General features: G+C 56.6%; 2 protein-coding genes across 2 annotated transcripts in view; one reads left to right on the plus strand and one right to left on the minus strand.

Moving 5' to 3' along the window:
* msto1 (misato mitochondrial distribution and morphology regulator 1) lies at positions 1–26,004 on the plus strand. The gene is made up of 14 exons (XM_060820761.1): positions 1–97; positions 8,998–9,133; positions 14,502–14,571; positions 15,792–15,867; positions 17,656–17,698; positions 18,347–18,497; positions 18,598–18,715; positions 20,136–20,270; positions 22,071–22,226; positions 22,879–23,010; positions 23,703–23,887; positions 24,435–24,539; positions 24,621–24,745; positions 24,949–26,004. Exons 1-14 carry the CDS (start codon positions 14–16, stop codon positions 25,185–25,187), a joined length of 1,755 nt encoding a protein of 584 aa, XP_060676744.1. The 5' UTR covers positions 1–13; the 3' UTR covers positions 25,188–26,004.
* The window catches only part of LOC132805518 (GON-4-like protein), an 80,601-nt gene continuing 78,755 nt past the window's right edge, over positions 25,526–27,371 (minus strand). The window contains exon 30 of the mRNA XM_060820630.1: positions 25,526–27,024. Within this exon, the coding sequence (XP_060676613.1) occupies positions 26,884–27,024 (141 nt within the window). The 3' untranslated portion in view covers positions 25,526–26,883. The remainder of the gene's footprint in view (positions 27,025–27,371) is intronic.

Here is a 27,371-nt window from a genome sequence, read left to right on the forward strand (position 1 = left end):
TTGAGGAGGGAGGATGGCGAACGCGAGCCGGGAGGTGGTGACTCTCCAGCTCGGCCACTACAGCAACTTTGTGGGCACTCACTGGTGGAACCTGCAGGTCAGCCCCTACCCCTACCCCCGGGGGGAGGGCAATTGGGGGGGGGGGGGGGGTGGGGTGTAGGGCATGGGGAGGCTGAGTGGGTTGGGATGATGGGGATGGGAGAGGGAAAGGGGGGGAACATGGGCGGGGAAGGGGAGAGGGGCGAGGGGGAGAGGAGCGAGTGGGCGGTGAGGGGGAGAGGGGCGAGGGGGGAGAGGGGGCGGTGAGGGGGGCGAGGGGGGTAAGGGGGTGGTGAGGGGGGGAGGGCACAGTGAGGGGGGCAAGGGGGCGGTAAGGTGGGGGGGATTGGGGGCACGAGGGGAAGCAGGGCAGTAGGGGGGAGCAGGGGCAATAATGGGGGAGCGGGGGCAGTGGGACGGGAAACAGGAGCAGTGACGGGGAGAGCGGGGCGCGATGGGGGCAGTGACGGGGTGAGTGGGGCGCGATGGGGGGCAGTGACGGGGAGAGCGGGGCGCGATGGGGGAAATGGGGGCAGTGATGGGGTGAGCGGGGCGCGATGGGGGCAGTGACGGGGAGAGCGGGGCGCGATGGGGGGCAGTGACGGGGTGAGTGGGGCGCGATGGGGGAAATGGGGGCAGTGATGGGGTGAGCGGGGCCCGATGGGGGAAATGGGGGCAGTGACGGGGTGAGCGGGGCGCGATGGGGGCAGTGACGGGGTGAGCGGGGCGCGATGGGGGCAGTGACGGGGAGAGCGGGGCGCGATGGGGGAAATGGGGGCAGTGATGGGGTGAGCGGGGCGCGATGGGGGAAATGGGGGCAGTGATGGGGTGAGCGGGGCCCGATGGGGGCAGTGACGGGGTGAGCGGGGCGCGATGGGGGAAATGGGGGCAGTGATGGGGTGAGCGGGGCCCGATGGGGGCAGTGACGGGGTGAGCGGGGCGCGATGGGGGAAATGGGGGCAGTGATGGGGTGAGCGGGGCCCGATGGGGGCAGTGATGGGGTGAGCGGGGCGCGATGGGGGAAATGGGGGCAGTGATGGGGTGAGCGGGGCCCGATGGGGGAAATGGGGGCAGTGATGGGGTGAGCGGGGCGCGATGGGGGGCAGTGACGGGGAGAGCGGGGCGCGATGGGGGGCAGTGACGGGGAGAGCGGGGCGCGATGGGGGGCAGTGACGGGGTGAGCGGGGCGCGATGGGGGCAGTGACGGGGAGAGCGGGGCGCGATGGGGGGCAGTGACGGGGTGAGCGGGGCGGGATGGGGGCAGTGATGGGGTGAGCGGGGCGCGATGGGGGCAGTGATGGGGTGAGTGGGGCGCGATGGGGGAAATGGGGGCAGTGATGGGGTGAGCGGGGCGCGATGGGGGGCAGTGACGGGGAGAGCGGGGCGCGATGGGGGGCAGTGACGGGGTGAGCGGGGCGCGATGGGGGAAATGGGGGCAGTGATGGGGTGAGCGGGGCGCGATGGGGGCAGTGACGGGGTGAGCGGGGCGCGATGGGGGCAGTGACGGGGTGAGCGGGGCGCGATGGGGGCAGTGACGGGGTGAGCGGGGCGCGATGGGGGCAGTGATGGGGTGAGTGGGGCGCGATGGGGGGCAGTGACGGGGAGAGCGGGGCGCGATGGGGGCAGTGATGGGGTGAGTGGGGCGCGATGGGGGCAGTGATGGGGTGAGTGGGGCGCGATGGGGGGCAGTGGTGGGGAGAGCAGGGCGCGATGGGGGCAGTGACGGGGTGAGCGGGGCGCGATGGGGGGCAGTGGTGGGGAGAGCGGGGCGCGATGGGGGCAGTGGTGGGGAGAGCGGGGCGCGATGGGGGAAATGGGGGCAGTGAGGGGGTGAGCGGGGCGCGATGGGGGGCAGTGACGGGGAGAGCGGGGCGCGATGGGGGGCAGTGACGGGGAGAGCGGGGCGCGATGGGGGGCAGTGACGGGGTGAGCGGGGCGCGATGGGGGCAGTGACGGGGAGAGCGGGGCGCGATGGGGGCAGTGACGGGGTGAGCGGGGCGCGATGGGGGGCAGTGACGGGGAGAGCGGGGCGCGATGGGGGGCAGTGACGGGGTGAGCGGGGCGCGATGGGGGAAATGGGGGCAGTGATGGGGTGAGCGGGGCGCGATGGGGGCAGTGACGGGGTGAGCGGGGCGCGATGGGGGCAGTGACGGGGAGAGCGGGGCGCGATGGGGGCAGTGACGGGGTGAGCGGGGCGCGATGGGGGGCAGTGACGGGGTGAGCGGGGCGCGATGGGGGCAGTGACGGGGTGAGCGGGGCGCGATGGGGGCAGTGACGGGGTGAGCGGGGCGCGATGGGGGCAGTGACGGGGTGAGCGGGGCGCGATGGGGGCAGTGACGGGGTGAGTGGGGCGCGATGGGGGGCAGTGACGGGGAGAGCGGGGCGCGATGGGGGGCAGTGACGGGGTGAGCGGGGCGCGATGGGGGCAGTGACGGGGTGAGCGGGGCGCGATGGGGGCAGTGACGGGGAGAGCGGGGCGCGATGGGGGAAATGGGGGCAGTGACGGGGAGAGCGGGGCGCGATGGGGGCAGTGACGGGGTGAGCGGGGCGCGATGGGGGCAGTGACGGGCTGAGCGGGGCGCGATGGGGGCAGTGACGGGGAGAGCGGGGCGCGATGGGGGAAATGGGGGCAGTGACGGGGAGAGCGGGGCGCGATGGGGGCAGTGACGGGGAGAGCGGGGCGCGATGGGGGGCAGTGACGGGGTGAGCGGGACGCAATGGGGGGCAGTGACGGGGAGAGCGGGGCGCGATGGGGGCAGTGACGGGGTGAGCGGGACGCGATGGGGGCGGTGAGGGGGGCGGGATGGGGGCCGTGACGGGGTGAGCGGGGCGCGATGGGGGCAGTGAGGGGGGCGGGATGGGGGCAGTGACGGGGTGAGCGGGACGCAATGGGGGGCAGTGACGGGGAGAGCGGGGCGCGATGGGGGCAGTGACGGGGTGAGCGGGACGCGATGGGGGCGGTGAGGGGGGCGGGATGGGGGCCGTGACGGGGTGAGCGGGGCGCGATGGGGGCAGTGAGGGGGGCGGGATGGGGGCAGTGACGGGGTGAGCGGGGCGCGATGGGGGCCGTGACGGGGTGAGCGGGGCGCGATGGGGTGAGCGGGGCGCGATGGGGGCAGTGACGGGGAGAGCGGGACGCGATGGGGGCAGTGACGGGGTGAGCGGGACGCGATGGGGGGCAGTGACGGGGTGAGCGGGGCGCGATGGGGGCAGTGACGGGGTGAGCGGGGCGCGATGGGGGCAGTGACGGGGTGAGTGGGGCGCGATGGGGGCAGTGACGGGGTGAGCGGGACGCGATGGGGGGCAGTGACGGGGTGAGCGGGGCGCGATGGGGGGCAGTGACGGGGTGAGCGGGGCGCGATGGGGGCAGTGACGGGGTGAGCGGGGCGCGATGGGGGCCGTGACGGGGAGAGCGGGGCGCGATGGGGGCCGTGACGGGGTGAGCGGGGCGCGATGGGGGCAGTGACGGGGTGAGCGGGGCGCGATGGGGGCAGTGACGGGGTGAGCGGGACGCGATGGGGGGCAGTGACGGGGTGAGCGGGGCGCGATGGGGGGCAGTGACGGGGTGAGCGGGGCGCGATGGGGGGCAGTGACGGGGTGAGCGGGGCGCGATGGGGGCAGTGACGGGGAGAGCGGGGCGCGATGGGGGCAGTGACGGGGTGAGCGGGGCGCGATGGGGGCAGTGACGGGGTGAGCGGGGCGCGATGGGGGCCGTGACGGGGAGAGCGGGGCGCGATGGGGGCCGTGACGGGGAGAGCGGGGCGCGATGGGGGCCGTGACGGGGTGAGCGGGGCGCGATGGGGGCAGTGACGGGGTGAGCGGGGCGCGATGGGGGCAGTGACGGGGTGAGCGGGACGCGATGGGGGGCAGTGACGGGGTGAGCGGGGCGCGATGGGGGGCAGTGACGGGGTGAGCGGGGCGCGATGGGGGCAGTGACGGGGAGAGCGGGGCGCGATGGGGGCAGTGACGGGGTGAGCGGGGCGCGATGGGGGCAGTGACGGGGTGAGCGGGGCGCGATGGGGGGCAGTGACGGGGTGAGCGGGACGCGATGGGGGCAGTGACGGGGTGAGCGGGGCGCGATGGGGGCGGTGAGGGGGTGAGCGGGGCGCGATGGGGGCAGTGACGGGGTGAGCGGGGCGCGATGGGGGGCAGTGACGGGGTGAGCGGGGCGCGATGGGGGCAGTGACAGGGTGAGCGGGGCGCGATGGGGGCAGTGACGGGGTGAGCGGGACGCGATGGGGGCGGTGAGGGGGGCGGGATGGGGGCAGTGACGGGGTGAGCGGGACGCGATGGGGGCAGTGAGGGGGGCGGGATGGGGGCCGTGACGGGGTGAGCGGGGCGCGATGGGGGCAGTGACGGGGTGAGCGGGACGCGATGGGGGCGGTGAGGGGGGCGGGATGGGGGCAGTGACGGGGTGAGCGGGACGCGATGGGGGCAGTGAGGGGGGCGGGATGGGGGCAGTGACGGGGTGAGCGGGGCGCGATGGGGGCCGTGACGGGGTGAGCGGGGCGCGATGGGGGCAGTGAGGGGGGCGGGATGGGGGCAGTGACGGGGTGAGCGGGGCGCGATGGGGGCCGTGACGGGGTGAGCGGGGCGCGATGGGGGGCAGTGACGGGGAGAGCGGGGCGCGATGGGGGCCGTGACGGGGTGAGCGGGGCGCGATGGGGGGCAGTGACGGGGAGAGCGGGACGCGATGGGGGCAGTGACGGGGTGAGCGGGACGCGATGGGGGGCAGTGACGGGGTGAGCGGGGCGCGATGGGGGGCAGTGACGGGGTGAGCGGGGCCCGATGGGGGCAGTGACGGGGTGAGTGGGGTGCGATGGGGGGCAGTGACGGGGTGAGCGGGGCGCGATGGGGGGCAGTGACGGGGTGAGCGGGACGCGATGGGGGCAGTGACGGGGAGAGCGGGACGCAATGGGGGGCAGTGACGGGGTGAGCGGGGCGCGATGGGGGCAGTGACGGGGTGAGCGGGGCGCGATGGGGGCAGTGACGGGGTGAGCGGGGCGCGATGGGGGGCAGTGACGGGGTGAGCGGGGCGCGATGGGGGCCGTGACGGGGTGAGCGGGGCGCGATGGGGGCAGTGACGGGGAGAGCGGGGCGCGATGGGGGCAGTGACGGGGTGAGCGGGGCGCGATGGGGGCCGTGACGGGGTGAGCGGGGCGCGATGGGGGCAGTGACGGGGAGAGCGGGGCGCGATGGGGGCCGTGACGGGGTGAGCGGAGCGCGATGGGGGCCGTGACGGGGTGAGCGGGGCGCGATGGGGGCAGTGACGGGGTGAGCGGGACGCGATGGGGGCAGTGACGGGGTGAGCGGGGCGCGATGGGGGCAGTGACGGGGTGAGCGGGGCGCGATGGGGGCCGTGACGGGGTGAGCGGGGCGCGATGGGGGCAGTGACGGGGTGAGCGGGACGCGAGGGGGGCGGGATGGGGGCAGTGACGGGGTGAGCGGGGCGCGATGGGGGGCAGTGACGGGGTGAGCGGGACGCGATGGGGGGCAGTGACGGGGTGAGCGGGGCGCGATGGGGGCAGTGATGGGGTGAGCGGGGCGCGATGGGGGCAGTGATGGGGTGAGCGGGGCGCGATGGGGGCAGTGACGGGGTGAGCGGGGCGCGATGGGGGCAGTGACGGGGTGAGGGGGGCGGGATGGGGGCAGTGATGGGGTGAGCGGGGCGCGATGGGGGCAGTGACGGGGAGAGCGGGGCGCGATGGGGGCAGTGACGGGGTGAGCGGGGCGCGATGGAGGCAGTGACGGGGTGAGGGGGGCGCGATGCGGGGCAGTGACGGGGTGAGGGGGGCGGGATGGGGGCAGTGACGGGGTGAGGCGGGCGCGATGGGGGGCAGTGACGGGGTGAGCGGGGCGCGATGGGGGGCAGTGACGGGGTGAGCGGGGCGCGATGGGGGCAGTGACGGGGTGAGCGGGGCGCGATGGGGGCAGTGACGGGGTGAGCGGGGCGCGATGGGGGCAGTGACGGGGTGAGCGGGGCGCGATGGAGGCAGTGACGGGGTGAGTGGGGCGCGATGGGGACAGTGACGGGGTGAGTGGGGCGCGATGGGGGGCAGTGACGGGGTGAGCGGGGCGCGATGGGGGCAGTGACGGGGTGAGCGGGGCGCGATGCGGGGCAGTGACGGGGTGAGTGGGGCGCGATGGGGGGCAGTGACGGGGTGAGCGGGACGCGATGGGGGGCAGTGACGGGGTGAGTGGGGCGCGATGGGGGGCAGTGACGGGGAGAGCGGGGCGCGATGGGGGCAGTGACGGGGTGAGCGGGGCGCGATGGGGGGCAGTGACGGGGTGAGCGGGACGCGATGGGGGGCAGTGACGGGGTGAGCGGGACGCGATGGGGGCAGTGACGGGGTGAGCGGGACGCGATGGGGGCGGTGAGGGGGGCGGGATGGGGGCAGTGACGGGGTGAGCGGGACGCGATGGGGGCGGTGAGGGGGGCGGGATGGGGGCAGTGACGGGGTGAGCGGGACGCGATGGGGGCGGTGAGGGGGGCGGGATGGGGGCAGTGACGGGGTGAGGGGGGCGCGATGGGGGCAGTGACGGGGTGAGGGGGGCGGGATGGGGGCAGTGACGGGGTGAGCGGGGCGCGATGCGGGGCAGTGACGGGGTGAGCGGGACGCGATGGGGGCGGTGAGGGGGGCGGGATGGGGGCAGTGACGGGGTGAGCGGGGCGCGATGGGGGCAGTGACGGGGTGAGCGGGGCGCGATGGGGGCAGTGACGGGGTGAGTGGGGCGCGATGGGGACAGTGACGGGGTGAGTGGGGCGCGATGGGGGGCAGTGACGGGGTGAGCGGGGCGCGATGGGGGCAGTGACGGGGTGAGCGGGGCGCGATGCGGGGCAGTGACGGGGTGAGTGGGGCGCGATGGGGACAGTGACGGGGTGAGTGGGGCGCGATGGGGGGCAGTGACGGGGTGAGCGGGGCGCGATGGGGGCAGTGACGGGGTGAGCGGGGCGCGATGCGGGGCAGTGACGGGGTGAGCGGGGCGCGATGGGGGCAGTGACGGGGTGAGCAGGGCGCGATGGGGTGAGCGGGGCGCGATGGGGGCAGTGACGGGGTGAGCGGGGCGCGATGGGGGCAGTGACGGGGTGAGCGGGGCGGGATGGGGGGCAGTGACGGGGTGAGCGGGGCGCGATGGGGAGAGCGGGGCAGTGAGTGGGGAATGGGGAACGTGGAGAGGGGAGGAACTGGGTGGGGGTGAGCGGGACACAACAGGAGGGGGGCGTGGCACAGCAGAAGAATGGGGGGACACGACAGTGGCACGATGGTGGGGAGCGGGCCAGCGAGGGGTGAACGGGGCGTGAGTCAGGGGGTTGATGAGGGCAAATGAGCTCCAGTCGGGTGATGAGGGCAAAGGGGCACAGATTGAGGAGGCAACAAGAGCAATGGGGGTGTTCCGGGGGGTGAGGGTAAAGCGGTGTGTGCGGGGGTGGTGTGTGGAGCTGAGGGGGGATGAGGATGAAGGGGGGGGGGGTTTTGAGGACAAAGGTGAAGTGGGCAGGGAGTGAGGTCGGGGGGAGTGTGAGGGTTGGTTTGTGGGGTTGTGGAGAGTGCGAGGTGAGTGATTGTGTGGGTTGTTGAGAGGGGAGGGTGAGTGGGGATGAGGGGTCAATACTATCACCTCATCCTTATCCAGTTTCCTTCAGTGATTTGGATGAACAGATTGGAGCTGTGGTTACTAAATGTGCTCATGACACAATGGGAGATAGAAAGGTGAATTATGACAAGGGTTGTCACGTGCCTATCAAAGGAAGTCAACGCGTGAAGTGAGTGGGCAAAGCACTGGCAAATGGTGTGTAATCTTGGAAAATGTGAAATTGTCCATTTTGGCAGAGAATAAGAAGCAACATCTAAATAATGAGAAGCTGTGGAGCTCTGAAATACAAAGAGATTCGGGTTTCCCAGTGAATAAATCTAAGAAGGTTAGTCTGCAGATTCAACAAATAATCAGGAAAGCTAATGGAATTATATGTTTTATTGCGAGGGGAATTGAATTACAAATGTCAGGAGGTTCTGCTTCGGTTATACAGGGTATTGGTGTTGTCACATCTGAATAACCATGTTCAGTACTTACAGCAGGATGTTAATGTGTTGGAAACAGTTCAGAGAAAGTTTACCAAACTAATCCCTGGAAGGAGTGGCTTGCCTTATGAGGAAAGGCGAGACAGTCTAAGCCTCTGAAGTTCTGAGGAGTTGGGGTAACTGAATTGAAACATCGACAATGCTGAGGGGGCTTGATTAGGTGGGTATGGGAAAGGATGTGCTCTCTTGTGGGAGACTGTAGAATTGCAGTTCTGAGTTTAGAAACAAGTGGTTGCTCATTTAAAACTGATTATTTTTGGGGGAATTTTTTCTGAGGGTTGAGTCGTTGGAATTCCCTTCCTTATTAAGAGACGATGGATGGTGAGTCTTTAAACGGTTTTAGGATGGAAAAAGATAGATTAGAATTGAATAATAAATACAGTGAAAAGCTGATTAAGTGACCTAAATAGAAATGATTATTGGGGACATACACGAATATAGAGTTGAGATTAAAATCTTACTGAATAGCTGAGCAGTTGTTCCTTCTCCATTTGTAAGCTGATTCGCATGGAAAATCCAGGTCGGATGTTAGGGAGAAACTAGTGCCAGGGGTAACAGTTTCAAAATAAAGGTTTGCCCATTTAAGACGGACCTGAAAGGTTTTGTCTATTTGTAAGGCAGAGGTAGGTAGATTGCTGACTAACAAGAGGGTCAGAGAGCTCTCGGGAGTTGGTGGGACTGTGTAGTTAAGGGTACATATGATCAGTTATAGGACAGACTCAGGGATGAAATGGCCAGCTCCTGTTGCTTGTTTGGGTGTGCCCTGATCTGGGTTTCTTTAAAATTGAAGTGAATTGCTGCCTGCGGTGCCAGGTCTGAGTGAGTAATAAATATGGAGTAGAACTGAACTGGCCTCTTCTGTCTGCCTCCTGTTAAGGATGCTGCCTTGTGTTACGATGGGGAACCCAATGACTCGTACTCTGAGATCAACAGCAATGTTCTGTTCCGAGAAGGGGTGACACTGCAAGGCCAACCCACCTACACCCCCCGCCTGATCCTGATGGACCTCAAAGGTACAATACTCTTACACACAACATCTCACTCTCTGTAGGGAAAGTGAGAGGGGGAAAACTGAGGGATGATAGACAGGTTACCCATTGTACTCTTTGCTACCTTCCCCCACCCTCCTCCCTGACCTATCACCTTCATCCCTACCCCCACTCACCTATTGTACTCTATGCTACTTTCTCCACAGCCCCACCCTCCTCTCATTTATCTCTCCACCCTTCAGGCATTCTGCCTGTATTCCTGATGAAGGGCTTTTGCCCGAAACGTCGATTATCCTGCTCCTCGGATGCTGCCTGAACTGCTGTGCTCTTCCAGCATCACTCTCATCCAGAATCTGGTTTCCAGCATGTGCATTGTTTTTACCTAGTCGAATATCATTGTCAGGAACTGACGAGAGTCCACCGTTAAACCTAAACACTTGAAGCTGTCCAGTAATCAGAGCAAGCCATTTTGGGTTTGTAAAGGGGAGGTCACACCAGGGTGAATTTTTTTGGAGGTGAATCAAAATATGGACAAGGAAAGTGTCTGTGGATATTATTTCGCGAGAGGTCAGGAAGGTTTTGGATAAAGCACTTCACGAGTGACTGTTGCCTTGGGATGAATCTCCAGAACAGAGGGAATGTTGCCAACTTGATTCAGAAATTGGCTGATTGATGAGACACCAAGTCAGGGGACTGGACAGATTGTCAAATTGGCACAGTGGGACACACGGTGTCCCACAAAGATCCGTGTTGGGGTTTCAGCAACTCGTGCTGTCCCTTAAGGACTGTGAGGATGGGTGAGGAAGCCTCATGTCCAGATTTGCAGATGACACAAAGATAGGCTGCACTGTGAGCAGTGTTGATGTAGGTGTAACATTACAGAGGGATAGGCTGCACTGTGAGCGGTGTTGATACAGGTGTAACATTACAAAGGGACAGACTGCACTGTGAGCGGTGTTGATGTAGGTGTAACATTACAAAGGGACAGGCTGCACTGTGAGCGGTGTTGATACAGGTGTAACATTACAAAGGGACAGGCTGCACTGTGAGCGGTGTTGATGTAGGTGTAACATTACAAAGGGACAGGCTGCACTGAGAGCAGTGTTGATGTAGGTGTAACATTACAAAAGGGACAGGCTGCACTGTGAGCGGTGTTGATGTAGGTGTAACATTACAAAAGGGACAGGCTGCACTGTGAGCGGTGTTGATGTAGGTGTAACATTACAAAGGGACAGGCTGCACTGTGAGCGGTGTTGATGTAGGTGTAACATTACAAAGGGATAGACTGCACTGTGAGCGGTGTTGATGTAGGTGTAACATTACAAAGGGACAGGCTGCACTGTGAGCGGTGTTGATGTAGGTGTAACATTACAAAGGGATAGACTGCACTGTGAGCGGTGTTGATGTAGGTGTAACATTACAAAGGGACAGGCTGCACTGTGAGCAGTGTTGATGTGAGTGTAACATTACAAAGGGATAGGCTGCACTGTGAGCGTTGTTGATGTAGGTGTAACATTACAAAGGGACAGGCTGCACTGTGAGCAGTGTTGATGTAGGTGTAACATTACACAGGGACAGGCTGCACTGTGAGCGGTGTTGATGTAGGTGTAACATTACACAGGGACAGGCTGCACTGTGAGCGGTGTTGATACAGGTGTAACATTACAAAGGGACAGACTGCACTGTGAGCGGTGTTGATGTAGGTGTAACATTACAAAGGGACAGACTGCACTGTGAGCGGTGTTGATGTAGGTGTAACATTACAAAGGGACAGGCTGCACTGTGAGCGGTGTTGATGTAGGTGTAACATTACAAAGGGACAGACTGCACTGTGAGCGGTGTTGATGTAGGTGTAACATTACAAAGGGACAGGCTGCACTGTGAGCGGTGTTGATGTAGGTGTAACATTACACAGGGACCGACTGCACTGTGAGCGGTGTTGATGTAGGTGTAATATTACAAGGAGACAGGCTGCACTGTGAGCGTTGTTGATGTAGGTGTAATATTACAAGGAGACAGGCTGCACTGTGAGCGTTGTTGATGTAGGTGTAACATTACAAAGGGATAGGCTGCACTGAGCGGTGTTGATGTAGGTGTAACATTACACAGGGACCGACTGCACTGTGAGCGGTGTTGATGTAGGTGTAATATTACAAGGAGACAGGCTGCACTGTGAGCGTTGTTGATGTAGGTGTAATATTACAAGGAGACAGGCTGCACTGTGAGCGTTGTTGATGTAGGTGTAACATTACAAAGGGACAGGCTGCACTGTGAGCGGTGTTGATGTAGGTGTAACATTACACAGGGACAGGCTGCACTGTGAGCGGTGTTGATGTAGGTGTAACATTACACAGGGACAGGCTGCACTGTGAGCGGTGTTGATGTAGGTGTAACATTACACAGGGACAGGCTGCACTGTGAGCGGTGTTGATGTAGGTGTAACATTACACAGGGACAGGCTGCACTGTGAGCGGTGTTGATGTAGGTGTAACATTACAAAGGGACAGACTGCACTGTGAGCGGTGTTGATGTAGGTGTAACATTACAAAGGGACAGACTGCACTGTGAGCGGTGTTGATGTAGGTGTAACATTACAAAGGGACAGACTGCACTGTGAGCGGTGTTGATGTAGGTGTAACATTACAAAGGGACAGGCTGCACTGTGAGCGGTGTTGATGTAGGTGTAACATTACAAAGGGACAGACTGCACTGTGAGCGGTGTTGATGTAGGTGTAACATTACAAAGGGATAGGCTGCACTGTGAGCGGTGTTGATGTAGGTGTAACATTACAAAGGGACAGACTGCACTGTGAGCGGTGTTGATGTAGGTGTAACATTACAAAGGGACAGGCTGCACTGTGAGCGGTGTTGATGTAGGTGTAACATTACACAGGGACCGACTGCACTGTGAGCGGTGTTGATGTAGGTGTAATATTACAAGGAGACAGGCTGCACTGTGAGCGTTGTTGATGTAGGTGTAATATTACAAGGAGACAGCCTGCACTGTGAGCGTTGTTGATGTAGGTGTAACATTACAAAGGGATAGGCTGCACTGTGAGCGGTGTTGATGTAGGTGTAACATTACACAGGGACCGACTGCACTGTGAGCGGTGTTGATGTAGGTGTAATATTACAAGGAGACAGGCTGCACTGTGAGCGTTGTTGATGTAGGTGTAACATTACAAAGGGACAGGCTGCACTGTGAGCGGTGTTGATGTAGGTGTAACATTACACAGGGACAGGCTGCACTGTGAGCGGTGTTGATGTAGGTGTAACATTACACAGGGACAGGCTGCACTGTGAGCGGTGTTGATGTAGGTGTAACATTACAAAGGGACAGACTGCACTGTGAGCGGTGTTGATGTAGGTGTAACATTACACAGGGACAGACTGCACTGTGAGCGGTGTTGATGTAGGTGTAACATTACAAAGGGACAGACTGCACTGTGAGCGGTGTTGATGTAGGTGTAACATTACAAAGGGACAGGCTGCACTGTGAGCGGTGTTGATGTAGGTGTAACATTACAAAGGGACAGACTGCACTGTGAGCGGTGTTGATGTAGGTGTAACATTACAAAGGGATAGGCTGCACTGTGAGCGGTGTTGATGTAGGTGTAACATTACAAAGGGACAGACTGCACTGTGAGCGGTGTTGATGTAGGTGTAACATTACACAGGGACCGACTGCACTGTGAGCGGTGTTGATGTAGGTGTAATATTACAAGGAGACAGGCTGCACTGTGAGCGTTGTTGATGTAGGTGTAATATTACAAGGAGACAGGCTGCACTGTGAGCGTTGTTGATGTAGGTGTAACATTACAAAGGGATAGGCTGCACTGTGAGCGGTGTTGATGTAGGTGTAACATTACACAGGGACCGACTGCACTGTGAGCGGTGTTGATGTAGGTGTAATATTACAAGGAGACAGGCTGCACTGTGAGCGTTGTTGATGTAGGTGTAATATTACAAGGAGACAGGCTGCACTGTGAGCGTTGTTGATGTAGGTGTAACATTACAAAGGGACAGGCTGCACTGTGAGCGGTGTTGATGTAGGTGTAACATTACACAGGGACAGGCTGCACTGTGAGCGGTGTTGATGTAGGTGTAACATTACACAGGGACAGGCTGCACTGTGAGCGGTGTTGATGTAGGTGTAACATTACACAGGGACAGGCTGCACTGTGAGCGGTGTTGATGTAGGTGTAACATTACAAAGGGACAGACTGCACTGTGAGAGGTGTTGATGTAGGTGTAACATTACACAGGGACAGACTGCACTGTGAGCGGTGTTGATGTAGGTGTAACATTACAAAGGGACAGACTGCACTGTGAGCGGTGTTGATGTAGGTGTAACATTACAAAGGGACAGGCTGCACTGTGAGCGGTGTTGATACAGGTGTAACATTACACAGGGACTGGCTGCACTGTGAGCGGTGTTGATACAGGTGTAACATTACACAGGGACAGGCTGCACTGTGAGCGGTGTTGATACAGGTGTAACATTACACAGGGACAGGCTGCACTGTGAGCGGTGTTGATACAGGTGTAACATTACACAGGGACAGGCTGCACTGTGAGCGGTGTTGATACAGGTGTAACATTACACAGGGACAGGCTGCACTGTGAGCGGTGTTGATACAGGTGTAACATTACAGAGGGAGATGGATTTTGATTTGTCAGTGGGCCAAATTGCAGGTGAATGAGAATCCATTTCCACCGGGATGTGTTGCCTAAAGTATGGAGTCAGACCTTCTGGGAGTGAAGTTCAGAACTCCTCTACACACAGGCAGGTGGAAGCTTGGAATGTGCTGCTCCAAATAACAATTAATGTTCAATCAGTTATTCATTTGGAAAACAGTCCTGAATTGCTTCCATTAGACAGTGGGAGACGTGAACTCACCCATCAGTCATGTTCTTGGTGTACAGTAAGGGGCTTTATGGCCTGCTTGTTCTGTATTCTATTGACCACCGGTAATTTCTGGGTGAAAATCCTAGAATTCCCTCCCTGTCAGCACTATGGGTTAGCCCTGAGTACATAGACTGCAGCAGTTCAAGCAGGCTTCTCAAGGGAAATTAGGGACAGGTAATAAACGCCCATATCCCACAATGAATTTTTTTTTCAAAGGTTTACTTGCCCATCTCTTTGCAGCCAGGTTCAGAGACTTCCTCTGCATCATTCGGAAGGATTGGTGTCTGATACTGGATATGAGAAAGTGAGGTTCCTTCACCACCATTGGCAGGCGTGAAGGCTGAAATTGGTTTGATTTATTGTAGACACATGCCCACGTAGAGTGAAGAGTTCTGTTTTACGAGCAGTACAGGCAGATCATAGCAATTGATCCACAGTGCAGCAGGGACCTACAGTAATTGGATGATTTGACGTATCTTGCAGGGAGTTTAAGCAGTCTGAAGCAGGAGGGATCTCTGTACGGCGTTAGTCAGACTGAACCTGCACTAACATGGTAAGGAACAAAGCCTGCTAAAGGCCATTCAGTGGTCACCTTATCTTTCCGTTTTTCTCACTAATGCCCCTCATATGTCTGACTGATACACCCAGCACAGGGACAGTCTGACTGTAACCCCCTGGGCCCTGACTGATACACCCAGCACAGGGACAGTCTCACTGTAACCCCCGGGCCCAGACTGATCCACCCAGCTCAGGGATAGTCTGACTGTAACTCCTGGGCCCTGACTGATACACCCAGCACAGGGACAGTCTGACTGTAATCCCCAGGCCCTGACTGATACACCCAGCACAGGGACAGTCTGACTGTAATCCCCGGGCCCTGACTGATACACCCAGCACAGGGACAGTCTGACTGTAACACTCAGACCCTGACTGATACACACAGCACAGGGACAGTCTGACTGTAACCCCTGGGCCCTGGCTGATACACGCAACACAGGGACAGTCTGACTGTAACCCCCGGGCCCTGACTGATACACCCAGCACAGGGACAGTCTGACTGTAACTCCTGGGCCCTGACTGATACACCCAGCACAGGGACAGTCTGACTGTAATCCCCGGGCCCTGACTGATACACCCAGCACAGGGACAGTCTGACTGTAATCCCCGGGCCCTGACTGATACACCCAGCACAGGGACAGTCTGACTGTAATCCCCGGGCCCTGACTGATACACCCAGCACAGGGACAGTCTGACTGTAATCCCCGGGCCCTGACTGATACACACAGCACAGGGACAGTCTGACTGTAACCCCTGGGCCCTGGCTGATACACCCAGCACAGGGACAGTCTGACTGTAAACCCTGGGCCCTGACTGATACACCCAGCACAGGGACAGTCTGACTGTAACCCCTGGGCCCTGACTGATACACCCAGCTCAGGGACAGTCTGACTGTAATCCCTGGGCCCTGACTGATACACGCAGCACAGGGACAGTCTGACTGTAATCCCCGGGCCCTGACTGATACACCCAGCACAGGGACAGTCTGACTGTAACCCCCGGGCCCTGACTAATACATGCGGCTCAGGGATGTGTACTCTACCCAGTGCGTGATCCCAGCAGTGTTGCAAGCCTCGCTGGTGTTTGTGACTGTCCATTCCTGCCGGCCCTGCTTCCATCGCCTCAGTTATCCTGAGCTCTGGATGGGTGAGGTTTTACAGAGAGTGCAGGGTTTGGACTGGATTGAAGAATCTGTCACATGTTTGTTGAATACAGGAAAGGGAGCCTGAGTGTACACAAGGAGGATCCCGCGGTGAAGAATCAGTTTCTACAGCAGCTTGACAGGCTTGGGGTGAGTATTCCTCACTCTGGTTTGATGCTGGGGACTCTCCTTTCTTGTTGTTTTCACCATCTGTTTTATAAAGCAGGATGTGCAGAGCACTGTCTCGTGTCCCAGTAGCCCCAGCACTGTGTTTAAATCCGTTCTGGTTCAGAATCTTCCATCGTTCACTGGATGTGTGTGACCCTGTTAGGCTCAGTATTTATCGTCCCTCCCTCGTTTCCTCTGGCAGAGTGGTGGATGATTCAGTTTCTGAACTGTATCCGAGTGACTTTCTCCAGCCATTTCGGAGGGTAGACGAGAGTCAACCACATTGCCGTAAGCGTGGAGTCGTGTGTAGGCCCAGACGGGGTCGAATTGGCTGATTTCCCTCCCTCAGTGAATCAGACGGGATTTTTTTTTCACAACAATGCAATAGTGGGATGGTCCCTGTTATTCAGACAAGCTCCTGATTTTGGGCTACTATTAATTTGTGTGGAGATTAGAGATCCTGTTTCTGGATCATGAGGGGCAGGAGTCTGGGTGCTGACTCTCTCCAGCATATCCCAGGGTGGTGGTGACCATCTTCCTTTAGGCTGTGGGGTGAGCTCTGCTGTCCAGTGAAGCCTGGAGGGATGTAAACATGGTGGTCCCCCTCACTGCTCTGTAGTAGCAGTGTCTTGGATCATGTTTGTAAAGATCACAGTGCTGGGGGCTTTAGTAAACAGTGAGGACGAGAGTTATACACCTCAGGCATGGGCAGGCCATTTCCTGCTGCTGTTTAATGATCCACTTTATTCAGAAACAAATAAACGATCCCAGTTTAAAGGGGACACAGGGAGGTAAACCTCGGGATACAGAAATCCGACACGGACAGGTGGGGAAAGTGCGATTTTAAAAACAAAAAAAAGTAGATCATACCCTTTGACTTTATTCACAGAGGAACTATAGATGTCGGAATCTTTACAAGTGTGCGGGTTTAGTCTTCACTGGAAAATTGTGACCAACCCTTGGTCCCACACTTGAGGGAAGGTGTCAAGAGCCTTGGACAGGGTACAGGGGTGAGGAGCTTGAGTTCACGTGGAGACACGAGAGGGGCTAGGGTTGTTCACCTCAGAGCAGAGAAGGCTCAGGGGATATTTGATCAAGATTTTTTTTTCCCCATGCACGGGATGTTGGTTGCACTAGCCAGGCGAGTCTTTATTACCTGTCCTGAATTGCTCAGGGGGCAGCTAGATGTCAAGCACATTGCTGTGGGTCTGGAGTCACATGGAGGCCAGACCAGGTAATAATGGCAGTTTCCCTCCCTCACAGACATTACGGACTCAGGTTGGGGTTTATGTCAATCAGCGATGGTCTCACGGCCATCATTAGACCGATTCCAGAGCTTTATTGAAATGCACCATCTGCCATGGCAGGATTCTAATCCAGGTCCCCAGAACATTGCCAGGGTCTCTGGATTAATAGTCTAGGGATAGAATCAAGAGGCCATTACCTCCCTAATCTGAGAGTAGAAGGGCCTGAATACAGTGAATATCCACAAAGGGGATAGAGTGTAGAGGTGATCAGGTGACTCAAGTCCCAGCTGCTTGCTCCAGAGGTTCAGTTCAGGAATTACAGATCCCATCACAAAATCCAAAGGGAGGTGGCCCAGCCCACCTCCAACTCCAAATCATCGGTCAGGCTTGGGATCTTGCTGTACTCAACCGATGTGTTTGTGTAGGGGTTACATGGGGATGTCTATGACCTGTAGGTCCTGAGGCTTGACAAAAAAGCTGGTTCCTCCTGTTCACTGCTTTCTGTTGTTTTGTCTTCCCTCAGGATGAGCTGAACTCCAACTCCAGAGCATTCCAAGGAGAGGAAAGTGAGTGGCTTCTCTCCCAGCCACCCACAGGCGTTAGTAACGCTGCTTCGTGTTTGTGTTTCAGCTGGTGCACCGACACCCTTCCAGAAGCCCACTCAGCTACGTGTGCACACACGCATAGGCACATTGCCAAATATGCAAAGACAGACGCACGCGCACAGACGCACGCGCGCACGCAGACACACACACAGGCAGACACACACACAGACACAATCTTTCTCTCATACAGACACACTCTCTCACTCACACATAAATACATGCGCACACACACACACACACACACACAGGCACACGCGCGCGCACCCACACTGCCAAATGCTGACACACACAGAAACGCGTGCGCACACACTCATAGGCAAATTCTGACATACATACATAAACATGTGCGCGTATACACACATACGCGCACACACAGACACACATACACGTAGGCACGCGCACACACAAACACACATATATAGGCACATACGCACACAGCCAAATATTGGCGCACACACACTGCAAAATGCTGACACACACACGTAGCCGCGCACACACAAACGCACATGTGTAGGCACACTGCCAAATGCTGACACACACAAGTGCACACATACCTTACGCCCATGTGCCCCAGCACCCAGCCCATTCTAACCTTATTTGTTTGGATAGGAGCTGCAGCAGTGCCTGGGGCTGAGAGAGCCCACAACTTATCACAGAGCAGCTACAGGCTGGAGGACAGTGTCGGGGTGTGGTCCGACTTCCTGAGAGTGCACCTTCACCCAAAGACTATCTCTGTCATCCAGCAATACAACCACAGCAGGTGAGCCAGCACAGACCCGGAGGGGGAGGATGAAGAGAGGAGTCAGACCCCACTGTGCGGTGCTGATTGATCTCTTGTGTTTGTGCTTTCGTACACACAGCACCTCCGACCGATTCGAAGCTTTTGGGTTTGGTGAGAAGCTGGTCCGTGATCCTTTGTTCCTGGATGATTTTGAGGACAGGCTGCACTTCTACATTGAAGAGTGTGACTATCTGCAGGTACATTGCCCTATCGCCCAGTCAGCCAGTCGGTCAGTGCTCCTCGACAGCCCCGTGCTCAGTTAATGCTCTGTTCCCTGGGACAGCCTGCCTGCTCTCAGTTAATGCTCTGTTCCCTGGGACAGCCTGCCTGCTCTCAGTTAATGCTCTGTTCCCTGTCCCCTGGGACACCCTGCTCTCAGATAATGCTCTGTTCCCTGGGACACCCTGCTCTCAGTTAATGCTCTGTTCCCTGGGACAGCCTGCCTGCTCTCAGTTAATGCTCTGTTCCCTGGGACAGCCTGCTCTCAGATAATGCTCTGTTCCCTGGGACAGCCTGCCTGCTCTCAGTTAATGCTCTGTTCCCTGGGACAGCCTGCTCTCTGATAATGCTCTGTTCCCTGGGACAGCCTGCTCTCTGATAATGCTCTGTTCCCTGGGACAGCCTGCCTGCTCTCAGTTCATGCTCTGTTCCCTGGGACAGCCTGCTCTCTGATAATGCTCTGTTCCCTGGGACAGCCTGCTCTCTGATAATGCTCTGTTCCCTGTCCCCTGGGACACCCTGCTCTCAGATAATGCTCTGTTCCCTGGGACACCCTGCCTGCTCTCAGTTAATGCTCTGTTCCCTGGGACAGCCTGCTCTCAGATAATGCTCTGTTCCCTGGGACAGCCTGCCTGCTCTCAGTTAATGCTCTGCTCCCTGGGACAGCCTGCTCTCAGTTAATGCTGTGTTCCCTGGGACAGCCTGCTCTCAGTTAATGCTCTGTTCCCTGTCCCCTGGGACAGCCTGCTCTCAGATAATGCTCTGTTCCCTGGGACAGCCTGCTCTCAGTTAATGCTCTGTTCCCTGGGACAGCCTGCTCTCAGTTCATGCTCTGTTCCCTGGGACAGCCTGCCTGCTTTCAGTTAATGCTCTGTTCCCTGGGTCAGCCTGCCCTCAGTTAATGCTCTGTTCCCTGTCCCTTGGAACAGCCTGCTCTCAGATAATGCTGTGTTCCCTGGGACAGCCTGCCCTCAGTTAATGCTCTGTTCCCTGGGACAGCCTGCTCTCAGTTAATGCTCTGTTCCCTGGGACAGCCTGCCCTCAGATAATGCTCTGTTCCCTGGGACAGCCTGCTCTCAGTTAATGCTCTGTTCCCTGGGACAGCCTGCTCTCAGTTCATGCTCTGTTCCCTGGGACAGCCTGCCTGCTTTCAGTTAATGCTCTGTTCCCTGGGTCAGCCTGCCCTCAGTTAATGCTCTGTTCCCTGTCCCTTGGAACAGCCTGCTCTCAGTTAATGCTCTGTTCCCTGGGACAGCCTGCTCTCAGTTAATGCTCTGTTCCCTGGGACAGCCTGCCCTCAGTTAATGCTCTGTTCCCTGGGACAGCCTGCCTGCTCTCAGTTAATGCTCTGTTCCCTGGGACAGCCTGCTGTCAGTTCACGGTCTGTTCTGTTTCCAGGGCTTCCATATTCTCTGTGACCTGCATGACAGCTTCGCTGGCCTTTCAGCCAAGGTGGTGGAGTTGCTGAACGATGAATACGGAGGCAAAGGCATATTGACGTGTGGTTTCAGCCCAGCTTCATTTACAGACACAGTGAGTAGTGAGGGGCATGTGTTCACCAGCTCATGGCAGCTCCTGTCTCTCTCTGTGGACCGTTAGGTGGCCCCAGCCTGGTGACTGAGTGTGTAGGTTTAGCCTGAGAAATACTGGGCACATTCGTGATCATTTGCCAGTGTTCTATAGACACCGGGAGAGTTCCTAAGGACTGGAAGGTAACATATAGAACCCCACTCTTTAAACAAGGAGGGTCTGAGAAAATGGGGAATTATAGGCAATTATTGGTCTGACATTGTTGGTGTGGAAAATGTTGAAGACAGTTATTAAAAGTGAAAGACTGAACATTTGGACAGCGGTGACAGAATCAATCCTATTCACCAAAGGGTGAATGCTTTACAAACCTTCTGGAATGTTTTGAGGATGTGACCAGGGAGCGGATCAGGCTGAACCAGTCGATGTTGTGCATCTGGACTTCCGAAAAATTTTTGGCAAGGTTCCACGCAGGAGATTAGTGAGGATAATTAATGCTCATGGTATCAGAGGTAACAGCTTAACATGGATAGAGAGCTGGTCGGCGGACAGGAAGCAGAGAGTTGGATTTCAGAGTGACAGGCAGTGAGCAGTGGGGGGGCTGCAGGGTTCAGTGTTCAGACCCCAGCTGTTCACAATTTACCTCAACCATTTGAACGAAGGAACTGAATGCAAAGTCTGGGTGGCAGTGCACGCTGTGGGGTGGAAACAAGAGGCTGCAGGGTGACTTGGACACATAAATACTTGGCAAATGCAATATAATGCAGATAAATGTGAGGTTATCCACTTTGGTGGCAAAACCCAGGAAGGCATCTTATTATCTGAATGGTGGCAGTTCAGGGAAAGGTGAGGGGCTTCAAGACCTGGGTGTGATTGTGGAACAGTCGCTGAAGGCTGGCCATACAGGTGCAGTCAGCAGTGAGGAAAGCTAATGGCATGCTGGCCTCCATAGCAAGAGGATTGGAGTGTCAGAGCAGGGAATGTCTTACTGCAGTTATACAGAGCCTTGATGAGGCTACACCGTGAGGATTGTGTGCAGTTTTAGTCTCCTCGTCTGAGGAAGGACGTTCTTGCTATTGAGGGAGTCCAGCCAGGATTCACCAGACCCATTCCCCAGATGGCAGGACTGACATAGAGGAAAGAGTAGATCGGCTGGGCTTGTACTCACTGGGATTTAGAAGAGCAAGGGAGTGTCCTCACAGAAACATATCAAACCCTGATGGGACTGGGCAGGCTAGATGCAGGAAGATTGTTCCCGATGTTGGGGGACATCCAGAACTGGGGGGGTCACAGACTAAGAAAAAGGGGTAAGCCCTTCAGGCCTGAGATGAGGAAGAACATCTTCACTCAGAGAGTTGTGAACCTGTGGAATTCTCTCCCACAGGAAGCTGTTGGGGCCTGTTCATTCAATATATTTGAGAGGGAGCTGGATGTGGTCCTTGTGTTAAAGGGATGAAAGGGTATAGGGAGAAAGTGGGAGTGGGATACTGAGTGTGCATGGTCAGCCATGATTGTATCGAATGGCCTCCTCCTGCACCTATTTCCCACGTCTGCTCTGAGGTTCTGTGCATCGAGTTCAGGTTCCGGATGCAGTGGCTGTGCATGGGCCTCAAAATCCTAGAGGGAGTAGCAGTACCCTGCAATCCCATAGCCCAGAGCTTGAGGCCTGTCTCCTTGTGCACGTATCCCGTCAGTGACTCCGTTCCAGAGGAAGGCAGTGAGTGGGCTGATCATGGGTGTCTCTTGTTGCCGTGTGGCTGTCAGTGTAACTATCTCTCACTGCTGGTTTTCTCCTTGATTGTGCAGAGCCCAGTGACGGAGGTGCATCGGCTGCTGAACTCTTTCATGGGCATCGTGCAGTTATCGAGTCGCAGCTCCATCTTCTGCCCCATGTCACTGAACAGAAATGCTCTGGGGCGGAAACGGCCATCTCCCGTCAACTTCCCACACATCATCTACGACGTGAGTATGTCACAGCACGGAAACAGACCCTTCGGCCCAACCAGTCCATGCTGACCAGAATCCTGAACTAAACTAGTGCCACCTGCCTGTGCTTGGCCCATATTCCTCCAAACATTTCATGTGCGTGTCTGAATGTCTTTTAAACGTTGTAACTGTCCCCACACCCACCCCTTCCTCTAGGAGGTCCTGAACAACTGTGTTAAAATGTTGCTCTTCATGGTTTTCTCTTGTGGTCTCGAGAGACACAGAGAGAGAGCCGTTGTTGCTGTATCCTGGTTGGATTCTGGGAGAAGGCTGCAGCATCACAGCGAGTGTCCGAGTTGCTGGGCAGAATCTGGAATCTCTACGTGTTGTCTCTCGTGTGTGTATCTGCTTGCTGGCTGCTGCTCACTGTCCAAGCAAAGAGACAGGAACAGGCACAGGCTAAGCGATGGACTGCATCCTTGACTGAATGTGCACCGTGCAGTTTGATCGGTGTGGGCTGTGTTGGCCAGGTTTTGGGGCCACACCCCCTAAGAACTGGTTTCTTCCCTCAGTGTTTCGGATGTGGGAATTTGTGGTCGTGTCGGAGCACAGATCCACACAGCATGAGCTCCTGCTATGTGGCTGTTGGTTGCAATCACCTGCTTTCTCTCTTCTTTCTCCTGAACAGGCATCTCTGAGTTATCACAGCAGTGCAGTGCTCGCTACCGCCCTGGAAACACTCACCATCCCGTATCGGCTGCACTCCTGTGGTATCTCCCTGTCCCAGCTGACAGACGCTCTCAACCTAGCCGGGAGAAAGGTACTGCGCTTCCACGCAGCACTGCTGCTCACATCACCCTGGGGGAAATAGAGGCAAAACATTGCCCTGTCTGGTGGTGTGGGGGTCATGTGCAATCAGAGCAGCTCAGGGGGTTAGCACTGCTGCCTCACAGCGCTGGGGGACGCAGTCTCTACAGGCGACTGTCGGTATGGGGTGAGTACGTTCCCCTGAGTAGGGGGAATGGGGGGCAGAGGCACTGTACCAGGTGGAGGCTGGTGCCACGGGGAGCCAGCCCAGACACTAACACCGTCTCTCAGGGCAGTGTCACTGCACGAGGGTTCACATCTCACCACGGCCCCTGGTGGAACTGAAGGCTAGCGACAGCCACCATCAACTGTTATCCAAACTGATCGGATTTACTCATGTCCTTTGGCCAAGGTGGTCCTCTGTTCTGGGTCGGGTGGTCAGTCATTTAGAGGGACACAGAGGGCCTCAGCAGGTGTGCCCACAGGCTAGGGAGTGCACTTGACCACGCTGCCTGTTAATGAGGAGCCTGCCAACACTTGGCACTGGCACTGGCACTGGGACTGTGCACAAACCAGAGGGACATCACTTCCTATGAGAGACCGAGACAAGCCTTTCTGAAGACAGCCATGGCAACAACATGTGTGGGTGTGAGAGAGTGAGTGGAGGGGGAAAAGGGTGCTGACTGACCATGTCTCTGGTCACAGGTGATCAGTGCGTCTGCCTCGATCCCGTTCCCTATAAGGGACACAGACACTATCCCAGACGTACTCTGCAGACAGCAAGCTGCAATGCTGTGGACCAGGCTGACACCATGTGGAGACTTCCAGGAGTCCCAATGCTTTGCTCAGTCGGTGGTGATCCGAGGAGTCAGCAATGAAAGACAAATCAGGTAACCCTTTCAGCTGCTATTTACAACACACTCCCACCAGTATGGGCGGCTAGCACTGCTGCCTCACAACGCGAGGGACCCAGCTTCAATTCCACACTCCCCAGATGTGCAGGTCAGGTGGATGAATCAGGGTAACTGTACAGTAATAGGGTAAGGAATGGGTCTGGGTGGATTATTCTTCTGAGAGTCACTCTGGACTGGTTGGGTCAAATGGCCTGTTTCTATACTGTAAGGATTCTTTGATACGTCTGTACCCCAGTGTTACACAGTGACAGGGCAAAGGCACAGCAGGGCAGGCAGCATCCAAGCAGCAGGAAAATTGACGTTTCGGGCAAAAGCCCTTATACAGTGACAGACCCGTCTGTACCCCAGTATGTGGTTCAGTAATGACTCAGGTTGCCACATGGTGACTGGAAACACTCCATTGAACAGAAATGTTATCCTGAGTATTTTTATTGGTATGTTATGATCTATCAGCATTATATTGTAATGGGTCTGGTTTTTTCCTTTCACTGACTGTAATGATCAGTGTTTGTCTTTCCCTCAGTAATCTTCCTCCAGGAGTAAGGGTGCCCTCGGTATTACATAGCTGTCCAACTGGAGAGGATGTGCTGAGTACATTCCTGCACAGTTACTTCCCCACCGCTCTCAGGTTAGTAGCTCCCTGAACACCAAAACTGGCTCGTGTGTAGTGACTGGGTGATGGTGTGTGACTGGTCCTTTCTTGTTCCAGTGCTGTCCATCTGGCTCAAACCCCCTGTTCCGTCACCTCTCCTTATCCACAGTTTTTCAGTCCATCCTTGAACAAACAGGGACAGCTCCTGGGAGATGGTCTGTCGTCGTCGTCGTCAACGTGTGGTGAGTGTGACATTCCAGAGCTGGCGGTTTATAGAATATAATTTTTTATCTGATATACGGGAGTTACTCTATAAGGAAAGGACAAGTCCATACAACGGTGGCTGATTTGGAACTTCTTTTCCACTGTCCCATCTGGTTTCTTTTTGTGGGAGGGGAGAGGTAATTGGCCTTCAGGTGACCAGGTCCCTCCTTTCTCTCCCTAGCTGTCCAGAGTATTCCCGTGATGAGTACGCTTCAGTCATCACCAGTCTTACACAGTGTCCTGCGCAGTTTGTACCAGGAGGTGAACAGCCTCAACCTTCGCAAGTTCAGCGCCTTTCTGTCTGCTGGTACTGACCTGGAGGATGTCCGCGAGGTCCTCGAGGAACTGAACACCCTGGCCCACTGCTACAAAATTAACTTTGATATGGAGGAATCAGGAGATGATTCTGATGGTGAATAGAGAACGCTGTAAACCTGCCAAGCCCCTCAAGTGATGCTTACCCCTGAGGAACAGGGCAAACTGGGAATCCACATCTGTAAATACGTTCAACACCAGAGAGCAGTGCCACATTCCACCGTCAATGCAACAGGTCAGACAGAGGGTGACTGCTGGGTCCCTCAGCCAGGCATGAATGACCACTGAGAGAGACAGGAGGCTGCTTCCTTAATACGGAGACTTTGTTGTTTATTTTCTTTTGCAATAAAAATTGAAGTGGAAAGTGACAGCAGCATTGCTGTTTGGGGAGCTGCTGAGATTAACCCTTTTCTCTTTATCACCTTATTGAAAATACCAGATCGCAGTGTCAAAAGATTTATTCAGCTATTTTGACTCAACAGTGCTAGTAACACAAACTTACAGACAACCACTCACTATAACTTAACATGTACAAAAAAATACATTACACATTTAATTTACAGCAATTTAAAAAAAAGACTTATCTGGCAGCAGCTGGTGGTAAAATCACTATCCAAATTTTGGATCCATTAGCACAGACTATTTCTTTATAACTCTCACATCCATCCTTTTCCAAGTCCGTGTGGACACTGCTTCAGGTCAGTATCAGACTGACAGGGGAACCCACTGAGTTACTGGGAGTCTGCATATTTAAAATAACCCCTTCCTGTGCAATAAAGGCCACATTGCATACTCCAGCTCACGAGTTAAAAATCACACCACACCAGGGTTAATTGGAAACACTAGCTTTCCGAGCGCACAATTGTAAGAGCTAGAATTTATAGCAAAAGTTTAGTGTGCTGTAACTGAAATTATACTTTGAAAAATACCTTCAGTCTCATCTGTTAGAATGACCATGATAGTTTCACTTCTTTCACATATAAAACATTTTTCTTAGGGATTCAGATGTGAAACTATCATGGTCATTCTAACAATGAAGGTATGTTTCAATTACATCACACTGTAAACTTTTGCTATGAATTGTCTTACAATTGTGTCCTCCACAACCACCTGAAGGAGCGTCGCTCCGAAAGCTAGTGTGCTTCCAATTAAACCTGGTGTTGTGATGTTTAATGTTGTACACCCCTGTCCAACACCGGCATCTCCAAATCACGTTCCCAGTACAACACTGTCAGTAAGAAAATATAGACTATCGATTTTGCAAGCCATGATCGTGTTTGAATTATTTTTGTGATTAAAACCGCTCCCCCTGCGAACATGGTCGGAAGGGGATAGTGTGGGCCTGATGTACTGAAATACAGTGAGGTCAGGGTCCCCAACACACAAGCAGCAAAGTTAAGACAGGGCCGTAAATCGACCAGCAATCACAGCCTCCACTGCCCAATTCCTCCCGCATCTTCCAACGGGGACGTGCTTTACTCACCAGGGGTACAGAGAATACAATCAAACCCCAGGTACACTCTCTGGGTAAAGGAACAGGTCAGTGAACATCACAATGTCCTTCTGGAACAGGACCTGACACCAGCACAGCGATTAAAAATACTTGGAACAAAAACAAACCAAATGGATATCCACAACACTCAGATGCTCTGGGCTGCAGAAGGAGACACAGGTCAGCGTTCCGTTCACAAACACCAGCCATCAATTAGTCACTCATTCTCATTGGCAGTCACAAGACTCACGGCAAGGAATGTCCCTGTAATTACAGGGGAGGAACACACATCCAGCTGGTCTGTGAGGGTCAGTCTTGTTCCTCATCGGACACTGGGCGATCAGAGAGCTGCTCGGGGTTACTACTGCTCATGGTGTCCTCTTCCTCGTCAGTACTGCCATCGCCCGACGTGTGGAACAACCACATCAGCTCACGGAAACGCTGTGAAACCTAGGGAGCGAGTGAGCGGACAGACAGCACTGTCAGTAAGGAGCCTCTCTGTGAATATTACAGCTCACATCCCTCCCCAGATGTACTCATTTCCCGTAACAAAACCTCCTGTGGAGCCACATTACAAGGATGATCTTACAGAGGGAACTGCAGAGTTTGGAGGCCAGGGAGACACTGGCTCATGACCCACTCCTTTACATTAGTGTCAGATTTAATTTAATTTTAAATCAACCTTTCCAGAGATGTTGAAGCTCCTCTGCAAGTCTCCTGAGCCAGAGGCAGGGACAGCACCACAAGAGCTCTCACAGCAGTGTCAACTTTATAATTCAAGGGAACAGTTTAGTCCT

The sequence above is a fragment of the Hemiscyllium ocellatum genome, chromosome 50, assembly GCF_020745735.1.
Source record: "Hemiscyllium ocellatum isolate sHemOce1 chromosome 50, sHemOce1.pat.X.cur, whole genome shotgun sequence".
NCBI lineage: Eukaryota > Metazoa > Chordata > Chondrichthyes > Orectolobiformes > Hemiscylliidae > Hemiscyllium > Hemiscyllium ocellatum.

Coding starts and splice junctions, on each gene's coding strand:
- msto1 (XM_060820761.1), top strand. CDS start 14: ATGGCGAACGCGAGCCGGGAGGTGGTGACTCTCCAGCTCGGCCACTAC. Junction 17,699..18,346: donor AGCATTCCAAGGAGAGGAAA/GTGAGTGGCTTC, acceptor TTGTTTGGATAG/GAGCTGCAGCAGTGCCTGGG. Junction 18,498..18,597: donor CAGCAATACAACCACAGCAG/GTGAGCCAGCAC, acceptor TCGTACACACAG/CACCTCCGACCGATTCGAAG.